This window comes from Bos mutus, chromosome 20 (assembly GCF_027580195.1).
Source record: "Bos mutus isolate GX-2022 chromosome 20, NWIPB_WYAK_1.1, whole genome shotgun sequence".
Classification (NCBI taxonomy): domain Eukaryota; kingdom Metazoa; phylum Chordata; class Mammalia; order Artiodactyla; family Bovidae; genus Bos; species Bos mutus.
The window spans coordinates 4,438,664-4,455,434 of NC_091636.1; the positions used below are offsets into that span (position 1 = coordinate 4,438,664).

The 16,771-nt window shown below is 45.8% G+C and overlaps 1 protein-coding gene across 1 annotated transcript; it reads left to right on the top strand.

Moving 5' to 3' along the window:
• Positions 1 to 5,658: 5,658 nt before the first annotated feature.
• RPL26L1 (ribosomal protein L26 like 1) lies at positions 5,659 to 12,387 on the top strand. The gene is made up of 4 exons (XM_005899773.3): positions 5,659 to 5,787; positions 6,176 to 6,352; positions 11,213 to 11,353; positions 12,071 to 12,387. The coding sequence occupies exons 1-4, from the start codon at positions 5,698 to 5,700 to the stop codon at positions 12,197 to 12,199; spliced, it is 537 nt and encodes a 178-aa protein (XP_005899835.2). The 5' UTR covers positions 5,659 to 5,697; the 3' UTR covers positions 12,200 to 12,387.
• The last annotated feature ends 4,384 nt before the right edge of the window (positions 12,388 to 16,771 follow it).

Below are 16,771 nucleotides of genomic sequence, written 5' to 3' on the forward strand. Positions count from 1 at the left end.
ATGTTGAGCAGGGTTCCCTGTGCTACACAGTAATTCCTTGTTGGTTGTCCATTTTAAATATAGCAGTGTGTACATGTCATCCCAAACACCCTAACTATCCCCTGCTGCTGCCAAGTTGCTTCAGTCGTGTCCGACTCTGTGCGACCGCATAGACAGCAGCCCACCAGGCTCCCCTGTCCCTGGGATTCTCCAGGCAAGAACACTGGAGTGGGTTGCCATTTCCTTCTCCGATGCACGAAAGTGAAAAGTGAAAGGAAGTTGCTCAGTCGTGTCCGACCCTTAGTGACCCCATGGACTGCAGCCCACCAGGCTCCTCCGCCATGGGATTTTCCAGGCAAGAGGACTGGAGTGGGTCACCAGGGCCTTCTCCGAACTATCCCCTAGTAACCATAAATTCATTCTCTAAATCTGTGAGTCTGTTTCTGTTTTGTAAATAAGTTCATTTGTATCATTTCTTTTTAGATTCTGCATATAAGGGATATCATATGATATTTCTTGTTCTCTGACTTCACTCAGCATGACAGTCTGTGGTCCATCCATGGACATGTTGCTGCAAATGTCATTATTGCATTTGAGTAATATTCCATTGTATATATGTACCGCATCTTTTCCCACTCCTCTGTCAATGGACACTTAGGTTGCTACTGTGTCTTGGCTGCCGATGTGTTTTACATTGATGAAAAAAAACCTTTAAGGTAATGTGTGTGTGTGTGTGTGTGTGTGTGTGTGTGTGTGTGTGTTTAAGCTGCTTGGCATGCTGGATCTTAGTTCCACAACCAGGGATCAAACCCATTGCCCTCTGCAGTGGAAGCATGGAGTCTTCACCACGGGACTGCCAGGGAAGTGCCTGGTGTCGTTTTTATGATTTCTGAACCAGTTCTTTCTGTTACCTAACCAAGTGCAGACTATAGTGTATTCATGGGAGAGGATTTCTCAATCAGGGCTTATGATACAAACCCAGAGTGGGCTAGGTGATGGGTTGGGGGCTGTGCTGGTTCCGGCAGAAGTGGATTCTCCTGGGGAGGTGTTGCAGCTGCAGCAGAGGCGAAGTCGCAGAGGTGCTTCAGTGAGGAGCTCAGGAGAGCTCACGTGCTGAGTTCATGCTGCTTGCCGGCGGGGTGGTGCTGGGAAGCTTGGGGAGAAGTAGGCTGAAGCCGTGGGGCTTAGAAGTGGCAGCTGTGTAGTTAGGTTCTATAGCTAAACGTCACAAGCTTGTTTTTGGTTCTTGCCCAAAACAAATGGCAGGCCACTGGCAAGCCTGATCCCTTCTTAGGAAGCTGGTCCCTTAGCCGCTCCAGCAGATAGAAGCCAATGTGAGGGGCCTGTGTGGAGAACTTTCACCCAAGACGCTCCCCTGCCCTGCCCCTCCCAGCAGTTGTCCTCCGTCAGTTTTGTGTGATGAGGTCATGCACTGTATTCCGACCAAAATGAGTAATTTTTATCTCAACTCTTATAGTAATAGCTACCAATGGTTCAGGCCTTGTCTTTCTTAATCCTCACAGCAGTCCTACAAGGCGGCAGCTGCCTCCTTTTTAAAGGAGGACACTGAACTTAGTAACTCATCTGGGGCACACAGCTAGCACGTGGTGAAGCTGGCATTCAGACCCAGGCTCGCACGCCACCAGGGTTATGGAGGATTGTGCGGGTCTGCCTTTCTACCCATAATCCCTGTCGAAAGAGTAAACTGACTCCTCCCCCTAAAGGGGCTGGGAATTGAAAGTGGGAGGGTACTTTTGGTTTTCTATTTTCTCCCTTTTAAACAGCCTGCAAAGGAAAGCTCAATTGAACACTGGGGGACTTGATTTTTTTTTTTTTTAATAGTTTGTATTAGAGCTGAGGTTTTTTTTGTTTATTTGGCAGCGGTGGATCTCAGCTGTAGCACACTAGATCTTCGATCCTTTAGGTGCATCATGCGGGATCTAGTTCTCTGATCAAAGGTGGAACCCAGGCCTCCTGCATTGGGAGCATGGAGTCTTAGCTACTGGATCACCAGGGAAATCCCGTAGGGGGATCTTCTTCAGCAAAAATTTTAAACCCTTACAACATGATTTTAATTACACAGATAATACATGCTCATAGCCCCACTGGAGGAAAAGCAGAGAAGAGCAAAAAGGGAAAAAAGTAAAATTAAAGTCACCCATTATACCTGAAACTAACACAACATTGTAAATAAACTATAACCCAATACATTTTTTAAAGATCAAGAGTGAATGAAAGTAGGATTAAAAATAAAGTCACCCATAATCCCACTCACTAATCAGGGATCATCATTTTTAATACTTTTGTGATATTCTTCCATAAACAAAATGGAATCATGCTGTTAACATTATTTTGTAGTTTGCGTTTTTCCTCATGTAATAGACACCTTCCTGTGTTACTAACAGTAGATATTCTCATTATCTTATTGGCTGCAAGATAGCAATAATGATTAGGTATCTGATAGTGAATCATGCTCCCATCTCATTCAGAACCTGTTTTCTCACCTGTAAAAGGGACACTTTAAAGGATTGTTTACTAAATTAAATAAGGTAATGTTTATAAAGCACAATGTCTGACAGTAAATGCTCAACCTAATACAAGCTGTAATAATTCACTCATTTAAGAAATAATAGTTTCTTGGAATTTCCTGGCAGACCAGTGGTTAAGACTCCACACTTTAACTGCTGAAGGCTTGGGTTTGATCCCTTGTCAGGGAACTACAATCCCATGAGCCACATAAAGTGGCAAAAAAAAAAAAAAAGCAAATTATTTCTACCATGTGTTAAGTGGTTACTTTGTGCCAGACATTGTGCTAAAGATTCACGGAATCCTGACACCAGACTCAGGAGGTGGGGACTGTTGTTATTCCCATTTGACAGATGAGGAAAGTGAGTGACCAAGAGGCTAAATATGTCACCCAAAGCTCCCAGGCCAGTAAGTGGTGGAGATCCAAACCCAGGCAGTCAGAATCCAGGGCTCTCACACGTCCCCACCACATTACTCTCTGCCTCGGAGGCATAAAAATGTTCCCCTGGCATTCCCTCTGAGCCAGGCACTATGCTAGATCCTAGGGCTTTATGCCAGTCTCTGTGCGCGTTTCCAAGGTAGGCATGTGGCAGGGTAGTAACCTTCTATCTATTAAATCTATTAAATCCTGTTAGAACGGCAGAACCTCTGTCTTCTGTCATTTTATCTAGTGATGTCCCTTAATTCTTTTGAGCCATAGGAGGCAGAGGCTTCCCAGGTGGCGCATATGGCCAATGCAAGAGACATAAATGAGATGCCAGTTCGATCCCTGGGTGGGGAAGATCCCCTGGAGGAGGAAATGGCAACCCACTTCAGTATTCTTGCCTGGGAAATCCCTTGGACGGGGAAGCCTGGTGGGCTACAGTCCATGGGGTTGAAAAGAATCAGACATGACTAAAGCAGAGGGCAGAGGGTGGGAATGAAGAAATGGCTGTCCTCTCCAGTTGATGGTGACTATATCTTGATAATCTTGGGTTGTAAGGATCTACCCTCACATGGTTGCCCCTTACCAGTGAGGCCCTGCTCTCCTTGGGAGCAGGGACCAGATTTCACTCCTTCCCATATCTCTTTGCTCTAGCCCTAAACTTGTGCCACGACGTAGGTACCGCATACATGGCAAATAAATTAATGAGCAAATGGATGCATGTGTGGGTAAATGAATGAATGTGATAGGGAAACAATGAATGAGCCAAGAAGGGGCCACTGAGCAAGTGAATGAATGAATGTATGAATGAACAACTTATTGGGTGCTTGGGTCTGATGAACGCTGTAAGGGCTGCTCTGAAAACTCTATGACCATCTATGTGCACTCAGTCATAATGGCATTTGCTCCCTTGCCCATTGGAAGTGACTTCCTTTTTACCCCCAGCTTTATTGAGATATAATTGAACTATAACATTCTGAATTTAAGACGTACTGTGTGTTAACTTGATATACCTACATATTGCATCATGATTACCACAGCATCAGTTAACACCTCCAACACCACACATAATGGTGTGTGTGTGTGTTTGTGTGTGTGTGTGTGTCTGTCTGTCTGTCTACCTGGAGTGGAAGGAGGAGCTCTGGCACGACCAGGCAGGGTGAGGTGGGGACAAGGTGGGCAAGGGTGGGCGGGCCCAGGGTGAGTCGGGCAGGGCAATGGCTCCAAACCCGCAGGGTCGCTAGTCGGAAGAATCCCAGCTGTGCTACCAAGTTTTTAAAGACTCACAGAATTTAAAAAGGGAGAGTGAGCACAGCTTCAGTTGGCACGAGCACACTGCACGTGTTAGATCAAACACAGAAAGCTTACAGTTTGCGTCTTTGGGAGTTAATGGCCAAAGTGTGATTCTGGTGTGGCCTGCCCTTAGGGCCATTGTGGAGCAAGGCCCACAAAGAGGCCTCTGCTCTCTAGGACTAATCTCTCTGCCTGCATGCTCAGTCATATCTGACTCTTCGCGACCCCATGGACTGTAGCCCACCAGGCTCCTCTGTCCACTGGATTCTCCAGGCAAAATACTGGAATGGGTTGCCATTTCCTCCTCCAGGGGAATCTTCCTGACCCAGGGATCAAACCACATTGGCAGGCAGATTATTTTACCACTGAGCTACCTGAGAAGCCCTTAGGAATAATAAAGTGAAGTGAAGTCGCTCAGTCGTGTCTGACTCTTTGCGACCCCATGGACTGTAGCCTACCAGGCTCCCCCGTCCATGGAATTTTCCAGGCAAGAGTACTGGAGTGGGCTGCCATTAATAGCTGGTTGTAATTGAGTGCTATGTGCCAGATACTGTTCTAAACACACAAAACCGGATTAAGACACTTAGTCTTCATTAACAATTCAACGAGTCATCTACTTTAGATCACCCATTTCACAGATAACAGGCTCAGAAACATGGAGGCATCTCCCCAAGGCTCAGCAACTTGAAGAGCCACTTGAGTTCATGTGTCATTCTACAACCCCAGCTTTTCTAAAAGACTGGGGGGAAGTTTTGCAAAAGACAAATGGTTGGTTTGTAATGTCCCTCAAACATTGGTGCACCTCAAAGTCTTTGGTGTGCTTGCTCTAAATTCAGAGCCCCTGACCCCAACCTAATACTGTCTGATTTTGTAGGGCTGTAGTGGAACATGAAAATTTGCATTTGAACAGACTTCTCAGTGATTGTGAAGAAGCAAGTCAGCCAATTGCATTTAAAGCACCACGATGTATAATCACCCCGATCATTTGCCTAAACAACCTCTGAGGAGGGTAACAGGGGCAAAGAGTTTTGAGTAGGAAAGAGACTATTAATAATGTACCTTTAAAAAGAACAGGTGGCTTCCATGGTTGCTAAGACTATACAAAATCTGCCCGCAATGCGGAAGACCCAGGTTCAATCCCTGGGTCGGGAAGATCCCCTGGAGAAAGGCGTGGCAACTTATTCCTGTATTCTTGCCTAGAGAATCCCCACGGACAGAGGAGCCCGGTGAGCTACAGTCCATGGGGTCACAAAGATTAAGACACGACTGAGCGACCAACACACACATAAAGAGAACATCAACAAGGCTTTATTGCAAGCCCTACAAATCTGCCCTTTCTCCCCGGCGGCACCAAGTCACCGGGGTTCCGGGCGTGATCCCCGGAGCCGCCTAAGCCATCCAGGGTCCCTGGAAACGAGCCACTGCGATCCCACCCCAAGCCTCAGGGGGCGCTATTCAGTTTCGTTCTGAAGGGAATGGAGCATTGTTTTCTTTCTGCGCTTGCGCAGCAAGGAAGCCTCACTTCCGTCCCTACGCGCGCATCCTCTGAACTCGGCGGTCGCTCGGTAAGTGAGTGGAGCCGGTGAATTCTCCGGCCAGGAAGCCCTCCGCTCCACTGGACTCAATCCTGCCTGCCCGGGGGTCTGCCCGCCTCCCCAGAGATCTCTCTGCGTGACCCCCAACCGTGCATTCTTTTGCAGTCTGAGCGCTCGTCCCTCAGCCTCAAGGCCCTAGTGCCGCCCCCTGCCCACCCCCGTTTAGTTCAGCATGCGCCCTCCACGCTTGTCTTAACACCCAGACCCTTCATATCCTTCGTTTTCCTCCCTCAGTCTCCTTCCGAGGCCACCTCCCTAGAACCCCTGGGCGGGGATGGAGAGAAGTGTCCCGGATGGAGAGAAAGCCCTGGTACCCCACCCAGCGTCCCTTCGCTCCTTCCCTTGTCTCTATTTGCAGACGAACACGATGAAGTTCAACCCCTTCGTGACCTCGGACCGCAGCAAAAACCGCAAACGTCATTTCAATGCCCCCTCCCACGTGCGCAGGAAAATCATGTCGTCTCCACTCTCCAAGGAGCTGCGACAGAAGTACAACGTCCGCTCCATGCCCATCCGCAAGGACGACGAGGTCCAGGTAATTGTCTCCCGGGCTCTAGTTACCCACGTGCGTGGCGCTCGGGCGCTGCCTTTGCCGGAGAGTGTCGACAGTGCTTGGACGTGGAGGAGTCAAGAGACTCACACGCCCTCAGGACCGGGGCAGATGATGTGACCCTGCAGGTGACGGGAGTTGGGGCACAGAGTCACCAGAGAGCGCCTGCCAGCTTAATGTAGAGCATTCCAACTCAATTCTTTAATAATAAAAATTTAAGAAGTTTTGCTTTGCTTTGCCAGCCAAGCAAAACAATGCTTTGTTTTTTAGTCCAGAGGTTGCTAGTTCCCAGACACTGCTTGGGGGAAGTGCGTTGGATCTTTGCAGGGGAAGGTGTTGGAATAAGAGTAAGATTTTGGCATCATTGGGTTTAGTGGAAGCTGAACGTTTGATGGTGCTGGATTTGGCAGGGAGAATGGGGAAGCAAATCAGAGGCGTGAAATTTTGAGAAAGTATAAGTTGTCTGTTCTCTGACTGGAGCTTAGAATGTTTAGTAGGGAAGGGAAGTGAAGGTGAGTAAGATAGAGCAGAGCTATATTCACAACTTGAAGGAATATATATTGAGCATTTACCAGACCAGGCACCGTTCCCTAGAACTCTAGTGGTGAACATCATCCACAGGGTCCCTGTTGCAGTAGGGCTCGCATTTGAGAGCGGATTTCCGGCCTCCGCACTGGTGACTTCTTGGGCTGGGTAATGCTTTTTGTGGTGAGCTCTCCTGTGCACTGTGGGGTGTTTAGCAGCATCCCTGGCTTCTCCCCACTAGATGCCAGTAGCGCCTTCTCACAGTTAGGATAAGCAGAGCTATCAGTATTTCCAGGTATTGTCCCTGGGGAGCAAAATTCACCCCTGACAACCTCCCCCAATTGAGAACCATTATTTTAGAGAATGAAGTAAGGAATTTGGTGTATCTGTAAGGGACGGGGACTTGGAAGGTTTGAGGAGGAAAAGGTTGGAAGCAGGAGAGAAGTTAGGTTGAGAATGTGACAGGAATAGAGTGGAAAAAATAATTTGGAAGTATGGTCCAGCCTCTTGTCTTCTGGACCCTTCCCATCAGACATGCTCTGGAACCAGGGATTGCAAGTGCCTGTAGGTGCCAGTCAGGGACGCGCAGGAACGCCTGTAGGTGCCAGTCAGGGATGCGCAGGAACGCCTGTAGGTGCCAGTCAGGGACGCGCAGGAACGCCTGTAGGTGCCAGTCAGGGACGTGCAGAAACGCCTGTAGGTACCATTTAGGGGTATGCAGGCTCTTCAGTTGTCAGATTCTCCAGTTTTGTGAGACCTGGAAAACCTGGATTCTTTGTTTTATAGAAACTGCTTTTGGCTGAGACCACCAAAAACCTCTTTATGACTAAATTCAACGGTCCCTCTTCGTCTGACTGTCCTTGACTTTTTCAGCAGCGTTTGGCATGGGTGGCATCACCTTACTCTTGAAATTGTCTCCCTTTTGGCTTCTGTGACACTTCAAGCTCACAGTTTACTTCCGGCTTCTCAGCCCTATTGCTGGCTAGTTCTCCTCTGTGTGACCCCTGAATACTAGAGTTCTCAGGGCCTGCACCTGCTCTTCCATTGGCTGGCCTCCACTGTCTACCTAGGTGGTAATCCTTACACCTAGAATTTGAAATATCTGCTCTAGGCTAACACCTTCCTACTTTATATCCTGGTTCAAACCACTTTTCTGACCACGGGCCTAAGATCTAACTGCCTGCTGAACGTCTTTATTTGGATATCTCACAGACATCTCAAGCTTCTTATGCATGAGATCCTGACATTCCCACTGCCTCTAAAATCTGATTCTCCTCCCATCTTTCACACCTCAATAAGTGATGCTTCTATCTCCCCACCTGTATATACCATAAACCTTTAAGTTATTCTTAACTTTCCCTAACCCCTCTCTTCTGTCACTATGTCCTGTTGATTTTACGTTCAAAGTAAGTCTTAAATCTGACACTTCTTTATGTATTTCCATTTTAGTTCAAAGCATCTTCAGCTTCCACTGTTACCCTAGTCCATTCTCTACAGACAAATTCTTTGCAAATCAGAGCCTACTTAAAACCTATCAATGGTGCTTGATGTGCTAACTGTAACATCTAAATCATTGATAAGGCTCCAGTGATCCAGTCCAGGCCTAATTCTCCAACCTCATCTCATTTTACAAGCCCCCCACTTGCACTGTACATCAAACACATCTTTTCAGGTCCTTAGAATGCTCAGAGTCTTTGTCCAGAATGCTCCCTCTGCCTGGAGTGTTCTTCTCCCCTTTACCTAACTCCTCATTTTGCAGGTCTTACCATCTCAGTATCTTCCCATGTGCCCTGTTCATGGATCATATATCTGTATGTTTACCTGTTAGCTGCTTTACTACTCATCAGACCAAGCTCCCTGAGGCCAGAGAACTTCTCTGACCTCAGTGCAAAGCCTGGCACACAGCAGGGGCACAATCTGGATGGAATTGGAACGTGAGATAAAGAAAAGGGGGCATGAACTGTTTCCTTTTTAGATATGAAGACAGTGAAACTCAGGTAAAATAATAAAGAGTAATATAGAAAATGAGTGTCCAGGCCAGGAATACAGGTCTCTTAACTCCAGAGGTCATTTGGGGTAAGCACGTCTCCAGCCAGGAAAGTAAAATAGTCCAATTAGGTTTGTTAAAACTGCCTTTTCTCTCTTGGTATCTTCTAAGTCTCACCTGCCTCTTTCTCTGAGTAGTTGGGTCTTCCTCCTACTTTACAGAGGGAATTAAAACTGTTATCCAGGAACTTCCAGAGCTCCTGGCTCCACACCCTCTGGCTTAATACCTGCATTTCCACCCCTCCTGTCTTCCTTCTCTCCTGTTATAAATCCTGTTTCTATCTGAAGCGTTCCCTCTGCCACTGAATGTGACACCCACCACTCTCTTCTCCCCTCTTCAGATCCTTCTATCCATTATCTCCTTACTCTACAGCTTCCTGTACCTTTTCCTCCATACTTGTTCATTTAAACACATTAATGTTTCCCGTTCTTAAATAATAAAAAATTATCCCTTAACTTCACATCCCCATAGAGCACATGTCCTCTTTCCAATCCTCTTCAGATCCAGGCTTCTTGGGCCAGGCTTTTTTCATCTTCGTCTTTCCACCTCTGGTGAATTCACAGCCTTACCATAAACGACTTTCGTCCCTCTGCTCCACCAAAAGCACTGTAGCCACGACCACCAGTGACCAGCTTGTTGTCATCTGTTACTTAATCCTTTCTCTTCTTGACCATTCCACAGCATCTGACCTTCTCGTCGCTCCTGTAACACAATACTCCCTGGTTTCCCTTTTATTTATTTATTTATGGTTGTGCTGGGTCTTCATTGCTAAGTGGGCTTTTCTCTAGCTGTGGCAAGCGGAACTGCTCTCTGGTTTCATAGGTGGGCCTCACTGTGGTGACTTCTCTTGTTGCAGAGTGCAGGCTCCAGGAGCACGGGCTTCAGTGGTGGTGGCCTACAGGCGCAGTAGTCGCTGCAGACAGGCTTAATGGCTCCGTGGCATGTGGGATCTTCCCACATCAGGGGTTGAACCTGTGTCTCTCAAGTTGCCAGGCGGATTCTTCACCCCTGAGCCACCAGGGAAACTCCCTGGTTTCCCATTCTTTCAGGCCACTTCAGTCTCTTGTACACCCTTCCAAAATGTTGGCTTTTCTTAGATTTCTACATTCTGCGCTTGTGTCATACCAGCAGTTCCCTGAGTAAACTCAGGCTTTGAGTTGCCATGTCTGGATGACTCTCACGTCTTTGTCGCCGGCCCAGTTGGCCTTCCCCGTGTATGGAATCACCCCGTTGCATGCCTCTGGGAAAGGCAGGCCCGTACATCCAGGTGCCCAGCTGGACTCTGGATGTCCTCCTCGCCATGCCCCTCCCTCTCAGTCCATTGACCTAGTCTTTTCCCGTCTGCTTCCTCACTGGGTGTCGTGTTTAATCTACTTGTTATCACAGGTGTGTTGACTCCTTTTTAACATCTGTCTGTAGTCTTGATGAGAGTATTGAGACTCCGTTTCTTTACATGTGGCATTTTCTCTGCTCATGTGGCTGCTGTGTAATAGGCTCGTGCCTTTAGGAAAACCATAATCTAGTTGATTTTTAGACTAGAATTACAGTATGAACAGATGTTTAATGTGTGAAAATAGCCCACAGTGTTTTAATTTGACATTTTAATTTTTTTCTGATGATAAAATGTTTGTATTAACTGTAGAAATCTTGAAATGTGGACTAATATAAATTAAGAATTCTACTTCCTGTCTAATGGCAACCATTAGATATATAACATTAGATAACATTGGATAGATAACATTAGATAACATTGGGATATATTTTCATCTTGTGTATCCCGTATGTATGAAGCATATACACACAAGATTCAGACTGTACTGTTTTTAGCTTTGTATTCTTTTTTCTTTAAAGGTCATATCTTGAAAATTTCCCTAGGTCATAAATTGTTTTTTGAAAACATGGGCTTTACATGGTTACGTGAGAATGTCAATATAATTTCTTTCTTTCTTTTTAAATTGAAGTGTAGTTGATTTACAGTGTTGCGTTAGTTTTATTCTCAGGACTAGTTGTGTGATGACTGACCTACTTCAAGGAATGTTTTGTTCAGGTAAGAGAAGGAAAAAATCCAGGTGAAGAACCTCCACCTGACTTAGAATAACACAGAGCAGATTTATACCAGGGGAGGGAAAAAGGCTGAATTTGACTGCCAAGATTAATCTGTTTTTTGTGCAGAAAGTTTCATTGTTAGCCATTATGTTGCTGATCATTAGTTTCCTTACTGTGATATTCAGGCATTAGCAATGGGGAGAATTCAGTTTTGTATTTTCTCTTAGGTGGTTCGAGGACACTACAAAGGTCAGCAAATTGGCAAGGTAGTCCAGGTGTATAGGAAGAAGTACGTCATCTACATTGAACGGGTGCAGCGTGAGAAGGCTAACGGCACGACTGTCCACGTGGGCATTCACCCCAGCAAGGTATGGCCCGGGCCACACAGTGGCAGCGGCTGCGTGTCCCAGCATTCCTGCTGAAGTTGTTGGGCATCAGTATTGCCCACACAGGCAGATGTGATAAGGACTTCAGAGGGAGGTCAGGCAGGCTTGGTTGGTTCACTGGCTAGTGGCAGCATCAAGGATCCAGATTCTTCTCTTGTGTGCTCTGTCATCATGGTGACAGCCCGTCTGCAAGCTGGTAGCAAGAGTGTTGCAGGCATGACTTCCCCACGAGGGAGTGTGCAGAGGGACTAGAGAGAACACCTCTTCCTTCAGCCCTCACTCCCAGCTAGTGAAATTAACTGTTCCTCTCTTAAACTCCCAGCTTATACGCTGTAGAGTCTCTCCTCCAGAGTTTCAGATCCTTTAAGGGCAGAATGGTTGTGTCTCACTCATCTGTGTGATCTCTATATCGCCCAGTAGCTGGTGGGAATGCAGTATTTTTAAAAACAATGTATTTTGCCAGCCAGGGGATGACAGACAAACCATCCATGTTGGTAGTATAATCTTCAATCTTTGTATCACTAAACTACATAAATGGTCCCTAGACCCACAGGAGTTAGGGATTGGAGATTGGGTAGCAGAAGAAGGAACCCAAGCTGCTATCATTGAGGGACAATCTGCTGTATGAGATAATTATGCTTTTAAGTCCTTTCCCCTTAAAAAAGAAATCAAGATCTATTTGTTTTCTCATCCTAACAGGTGGTCATCACCAGGCTAAAACTGGACAAAGATCGGAAAAAAATTCTTGAACGCAAAGCCAAATCTCGACAGGTTGGGAAAGAGAAAGGAAAATATAAGGAGGAACTTATTGAGAAAATGCAGGAATGAATATACCCTGTTGCACAACCATGGTTTATCTGTAGGTTTTTTACCTGGCATGTAGGCCTTTAAAACTTTTCAAGATGTCTCTCTCTTGAGTATTTTATTTCCTTCCTGTTTTGTTATTATTGTTTATGTGGTTCTGTAAATCCACTTTGTTTTGATTAATAATTTTATGAATAAAAGTTGGAAATGTTTTCTTGTTCCAAATGGTATTTATTGCTTTATAGGTAAAATCCATCTTAATTCTCAGTTCCCCATTGGGAGTCTTTCATAATCTACAGAGAGCAGCACAGTAGTAGCTGTGAGATTAAGACAGCCCTGCTGCTGCTTAGACCCTCATGCTGACAGGGTGGACAGGACAGGGCTCTGGTTCCTGATGCAGAGGTCTGCCCTGCTCGACGGAAGTCACCCTGTGCCTGGCAGGCACAAGGCCCCACCGAGAGCAGTGCCGCTCAGCACTCCCTCTCTGGCCTGCCGCACTGCCCTCTGGCCAGCTTCCTCTCCTCCACACCCTAACCGACCCAGGGACGTGGAGCTCCCTGACCCGGCTGCCCGGCCCAAGTCTTGACATTGCTAGTGCTATCTGGTGTGACTGAAATGCCCTCTCCTAAAGATGGTTCAGGAAACTGATGCCCTACAGGCAAGACTTGACTTGGTTCACAGGTTTTTGTGTTTTTTTTGGTCCTATTGTTTTCATAACTTTAAAAATTAATTTCCAACATATGAAATGTAACGAGAACACAGAGAAATCCAGACGTTTTGCTTCATCTGGCTGCGTGAGGCCCTCAGCTGCGCAGCATCAGTGTGTGGAGACAGGGGACTCTTCCTGTCCTCAGTGGACTCCAATCTAACTTCTCATCATTCCTTAAGATTAGCTTCAGAGCCACATCTAAAATCCTCCCTTGCCCCTGTGGTAAACAATCTATTGATTAATACATCAAACTCAGCCTTTTATGGCTCTCAGAGGAACTCAAAAGCCTCTTGATGAAAGCGAAAGTGGAGAGTGAAAAAGTTGGCTTAAAGCTCAACATTCAGAAGATGAAGATCATGGCATCCGGTCCCACCACTTCATGGGAAATAGATGGGGAAACAGTGGAAACAGTGTCAGACTTTATTTTTTTGGGCTCCAAAATCACTGCAGATGGTGACTGCAGCCATGAAATTAAAAGATGCTTACTCCTTGGAAGGAAAGTTATGACCAACCTAGATAGCATATTCAAAAGCAGAGACATTACTTTGCCAACAAAGGTTCGTCTAGTCAAGGCTATGGTTTTTCCTGTGGTCATGTATGGATGTGAGAGTTGGACTGTGAAGAAGGCTGAGCGCTGAAGAATTGATGCTTTTGAACTGTGGTGTTGGAGAAGACTCTTGAGAGTCCCTTGGACTGCAAGGAGATCCAATCAGTCCATTCTGAAGGAGATCAGCCCTGGGATTTCTTTGGAAGGAATGACGCTAAAGCTGAAACTCCAGTACTTGGGCCACCTCATGTGAAGAGTTGACTCATTGGAAAAGACTCTGATAACTGGGAGGGATTGGGGGCAGGAGGAGAAGGGGACGACAGAGGCTGAGATGGCTGGATGGCATCACTGACTCGATGGACGTGAGTCTGAGTGAACTCTGGGAGCTGGTGATGGACAGGGAGGCCTGGCGTGCTGCGATTCATGGGGTCGCAGAGTCGGACACGACTGAGCGACTGATCTGATCTGATCTGAGTAACACAGGGTTTATCTGACACTGATGTTTCTTAATACATGTTGACTGATTGCATTATTTTCCATTTTGACTGCTGAAGAAAATGAGTTTAGTTTAAGTGCCCAAATCCCAGAGAGCATAAGAGAGCTAGGATTTGAACCCAGACCTCGGTGCATCAAAGGACATTCAGCTCCCGCATCAGCCCCCTCTGGTATTCCTCCCTCTACTCTTAGCAACCCTTTATTAGAGTCTGATAAGAGCCTAGACGTCTGGAACAGAAGAACTTGTGTTTGCAGCAATAGTGCTGTAGTGGGGAGAGCACTGTCACCAGCCATCAAGTGCCAGTCGCGGCTCTGCCACTGGGTGGTCAGAGGCCTTCAAGCAAGCTGCTCATCTCAGCTTCCATTTTCTCGGTAGAAGACGTCAGTCGCTCAGTTGTGTCCGACTCTGTGACCCCATGGACTGTCGCCTGCCAGGTTCCTCTGTCCGTGGGATTCTCCAGGCCAGAATACAGTGGGTAGCCATTCCCTTCTCCAGGGGATCCTCCCCACCCAGGGGTCAAATCCAGGTCTCCTGCACTGCAGGCAGATTCTTTACTGTCAGAGCCAAAAGAAAGTAATACTTGCATTGCCTTCCTGTCTCACGGAAAATGCAGAAATAAAATGCCAGGATCAAATGGGCTATTACTGAGCACACTTCGAAAGTATGAGTGTATAAATTCTAATATTGCTATTATTATTCAGTATTTCCAGTTCTAACATTCACCTTGCACTCAAGTAATGATTTTTCACAGAAGATGGATAAGATCACAAACCACAGAACTCAATATGCATGTTCTGACTGCAGCGTTGATTTAACAGTGAGCAGAATGGTACCAGCTCTGGAGTCAGATGAATCTTGAATCAAGTCCTGTTCTGGTCGTTGGTCAGCCCTTTTTATGAGCCTCTGTTTCCCTATTTTATGTAAGAAGCTAGAAACACTGATCTTCAAGACTGAAAATTAAAGTAGCAGTCCACCAGACCCTCCTGATTTTAGGAGTCAATGTGGGTGCTTGCTAACAGTCTCTACCTCCTTGCCTGGAGATTCTGTGATGCAGTAGGTCTGAAGAGAGAGGTCTATTCAGACCTCTTCACATGGCCCTTGTATGATACTTATGACTAGGTAAATTTGGGAAATTGTGGATCAGGATGTCTACAAATCACAGCACATAAAGTATAGTAGGTGCCCAAAACATGGCAACTGTATCAGCGCACTGAGCTGTGTGTCTAGCAGGTGTAATGAACAGGTCAACCAGTGAGGGCTGGAGTTTGTTTCTTTTTGTCTTCACTCTTGATAACACATGTTTTAGGCCCCCAAATCTGAATAAAAGATTTCAAACTAGGTTAAATTTATAGTAAGATAGTATCTTCTGATTCCTGGTCTCGGCCCTAGGCTCCAACCGTTACTCTCACCATTACACTTAAATGATGATTATTTCCTAGGAATCAGATCTGGTTTCTTTTCAGCAACATGATCAAGTGATAGGTAAGTTTTGAGAACTGTCATCTCCCCCAAATCACACCAGACTTCTTATCATCAGTCACGTGAATAATAGTGCATGATCAAGAGCAGAAATTCGGCATCAACTGAGAGCTAACCCCAGCTCTGTCATCTTCTAGCTGTGTGACCCTGGGCAAATGGCCTAACCTCTCTGGGCCTGTATGGTTATAAAATGGAGATGAAATGAGTACCTACCAAATAGAGTTGTCAAGACTTACTACTTGAGATACCGTGTGTAGAGCATAGAGAACTCAGCAAGTGATAGCTACTGTCTTTCTGAGGAGATTGCAGTGGCTTTGTCTGCAGGAATACAGGGAAAAGTTTTTCTCCAGGGAGTTTGGATAAATGCTGGTTCTTGACCAAAGCGGGAGGGTTTAAAGGCAGCAGTATTGTGCTTGGGCTGCTGCAGGAAATTGGGGCTGTAGAATGCCAGCTGGATGGGCCTGCTTATCAAGGTTCAGGCTGGGGAGGGAGGTTTAGCATGTTTCCTGGAATGAGTTTGAATTAAGTAGTTTCCTACTGACCTTTTCATCAAATTTGTAGATGTCCACTTACGTGAGTGAGTCCCCCTGTGTTATTTTGGAAAGACTCCAAACTTTCACACTTCAGATAACTCCTTCTGAGTGTCTGCTTTCACAGTGCACTGGGGTTTGAGATGTTCAGCTACAGGGCTTTCCACGTGAGCTGGGTAAGCAAGGAAGTAATCAGATCTGGGAACCAGGCAGGACTTTAGTCCTCTGTACTCTGCTGATGCTATAGACTACAGAGTTGAGCAGTTCCAATCTGGTAATGGCTTGGGTCTTTGTTCATTGTTCTTTTTAATTAGTTTTTTTCTTTTAAAGAAAAAAACTGAACAGAGCAGAGCGGCAGGCTACAGTCCATAGGGTTGCAAAGAGTTGGACACAACTGAAGCGATTAGTATGCACACATGCATATATAGTACAACATAAAAAAGTACAAAAGGTATACAGTGAAAAGTAGGTTTCCTTGTCATATTGACTCTTAAGTCACTCAGTTCTCCCCAGAAGCAGTCACTGTTTCCAGTCTTTGGTATCCTTCTAGAAATATTCTATACATACATGATTGGGTTTTTACTAAAGTCCGGTCCATGAATAAGTCTTCATGAGAATGGCAGGTCATCCAAATGTAAATAGCTATATGAGGTTGATTTATTTCCTGAACACCATAATTACAATACAAATACACATCAATATAAGTAAAATATTACTTGTCCATCAGAAATAACTAAATCAACCACATCCTAGCCTATCCCTAATATGAGGGCAGCTAATTCTGCAACAGGTTTTCAAAGGTCTCATCTTATGTGTTAGATGTCTCTATCTTTTA

Coding starts and splice junctions, on each gene's coding strand:
- RPL26L1 (XM_005899773.3), top strand. CDS start 5,698: ATGGAGCATTGTTTTCTTTCTGCGCTTGCGCAGCAAGGAAGCCTCACT. Junction 5,788..6,175: donor CTGAACTCGGCGGTCGCTCG/GTAAGTGAGTGG, acceptor CTCTATTTGCAG/ACGAACACGATGAAGTTCAA. Junction 6,353..11,212: donor GCAAGGACGACGAGGTCCAG/GTAATTGTCTCC, acceptor ATTTTCTCTTAG/GTGGTTCGAGGACACTACAA.